The 1,562-nt window shown below is 35.3% G+C and overlaps 1 protein-coding gene across 2 annotated transcripts in view; it reads left to right on the plus strand.

Annotated features, from left to right (window-relative positions):
* The window catches only part of FBN1 (fibrillin 1), a 210,099-nt gene that overhangs the window by 193,640 nt on the left and 14,897 nt on the right, over window positions 1-1,562 (plus strand). The window contains exons 56-57 of one of the 2 annotated variants that reach the window (XM_018562908.1): window positions 301-423; window positions 730-941. In XM_018562908.1, the coding sequence (XP_018418410.1) occupies window positions 301-423; window positions 730-941 (335 nt within the window). Of the gene's footprint in view, window positions 1-300; window positions 424-729; window positions 945-1,562 lie in introns of both variants that reach the window. The other variant, XM_018562909.1, reaches the window with a different exon arrangement.

The following is a 1,562-nucleotide window of genomic DNA, read 5'->3' on the forward strand; positions in this document are numbered from 1 at the left end:
TATATATATATATATGTCTGTGTACAAGCATTTAGAGTCTCACAAAGTAATTACAATATAAAAGACTAGTACAATTCTCAGCTGAATTCCCATTCTAGTTTGAGATAATGGTGGATATCTGCACAATACCATTTTGTAAAATTCCTTATTTAATAATTCTATGCTATTTACAAACATAAAACTGAATTTTAGGTCTCACAGAACACAATTCATATTTGGTTTACGTATGGTTTTCCTGTGTAATGAGTTAACAATAATGTCACCAGGCCATGTGTAACATAAGTGTTTTTGTTTTATAAGATCTGAATGAATGCCTTAAACCTGGTCTATGTGAAAATGGAAAATGTCTGAACACCATGGGCAGCTACAAGTGTGAGTGCAAAGACGGATTTAATGCCAGCATTACCGAGACAGAATGTATTGGTGAGTATGGAGAGCTTTTAACAAGTTAGAGAGATGCTGAGATAGATCAGAATTAAGCATCTAAAACACTTCAGGCAGGAAAACGTATAAGAGAATTATAGATGCTGTTTGGCAGACAATATTTGCCATGTTAGCTGTTATTGCAAAGATATTATTATAAATGTCACATTGGAATGTTTAATCACCCATATAATGCTGTCAAATATACTATTAATTAATGTATTATAAACCACATACAGCAGCATGCAGAAAAATGACCAATGGAAATTAATAAAAACAACAAATGTATTATTGTATTTGTTACAGACAATCGACTTGGATATTGCTTTGCTGATGTATTACATACAATGTGCCAGCTTGGATCTTCAAACCAGAATTCCGTTACCAAGTCCGAGTGTTGCTGTAATGGTGGCCGGGGCTGGGGTATTACCTGTGAGATCTGCCCTTTCTCTGGCACACTTCAGTTTAGAAAGCTTTGTCCTTATGGCAAAGGATATACAACTGGAGGGGAAGGTATGTATTCAAATGAATAAATTACAGCTACATTGTAAAATTAAACTCTGATACCTCTTCAACTGTTTACAGTCGTGGTGCATTCTCAGTTATGTCTAACTGTGAATGGGCTTGCAAGCTTAATCAGTTACACAGTGAAGAATGCCATCTTGTGGGCTAAAGGAATATTAGCTTGTCAATGCAATATAGGTATATTTAAGGCCAATAGTGGAAAATGAAAGATTAGGGGAAGCTAAGTAGGCAATGAAACTAAGGTGTTGAAGATCAAGTAAAGTGGAAGTTTCTTTACGCAATGAAACAAGAAGACTTCACCAATTCTGAAAATTGAAAGTAAGTTATAGGTGAAGTCAGCCATGTTAAATCACACAACAACTTCTTAGGACTCCCCCAATGACTCCGCATATGGCTTCACACTGAAGCCAAAAAGTATTCAAACAGCCATGGAACAAGGGTAACATGTAGCCAGATTAACTCTTTATAAGGAGATACTATATGTAATGCAAATGACAAACCTGGGTAGTGTAAGAGATAGGGCTTTGGGGAGAGTTTAATTACAAGTTTGTTGGTATGGTCTGTATATTTGGCAATGCATGCATTTATAGAAAATATATATCATCCCACTTTAT

Source organism: Nanorana parkeri, unplaced genomic scaffold (genome assembly GCF_000935625.1).
Source record: "Nanorana parkeri isolate BGI_ZX_2015 unplaced genomic scaffold, ASM93562v1 scaffold611, whole genome shotgun sequence".
Classification (NCBI taxonomy): domain Eukaryota; kingdom Metazoa; phylum Chordata; class Amphibia; order Anura; family Dicroglossidae; genus Nanorana; species Nanorana parkeri.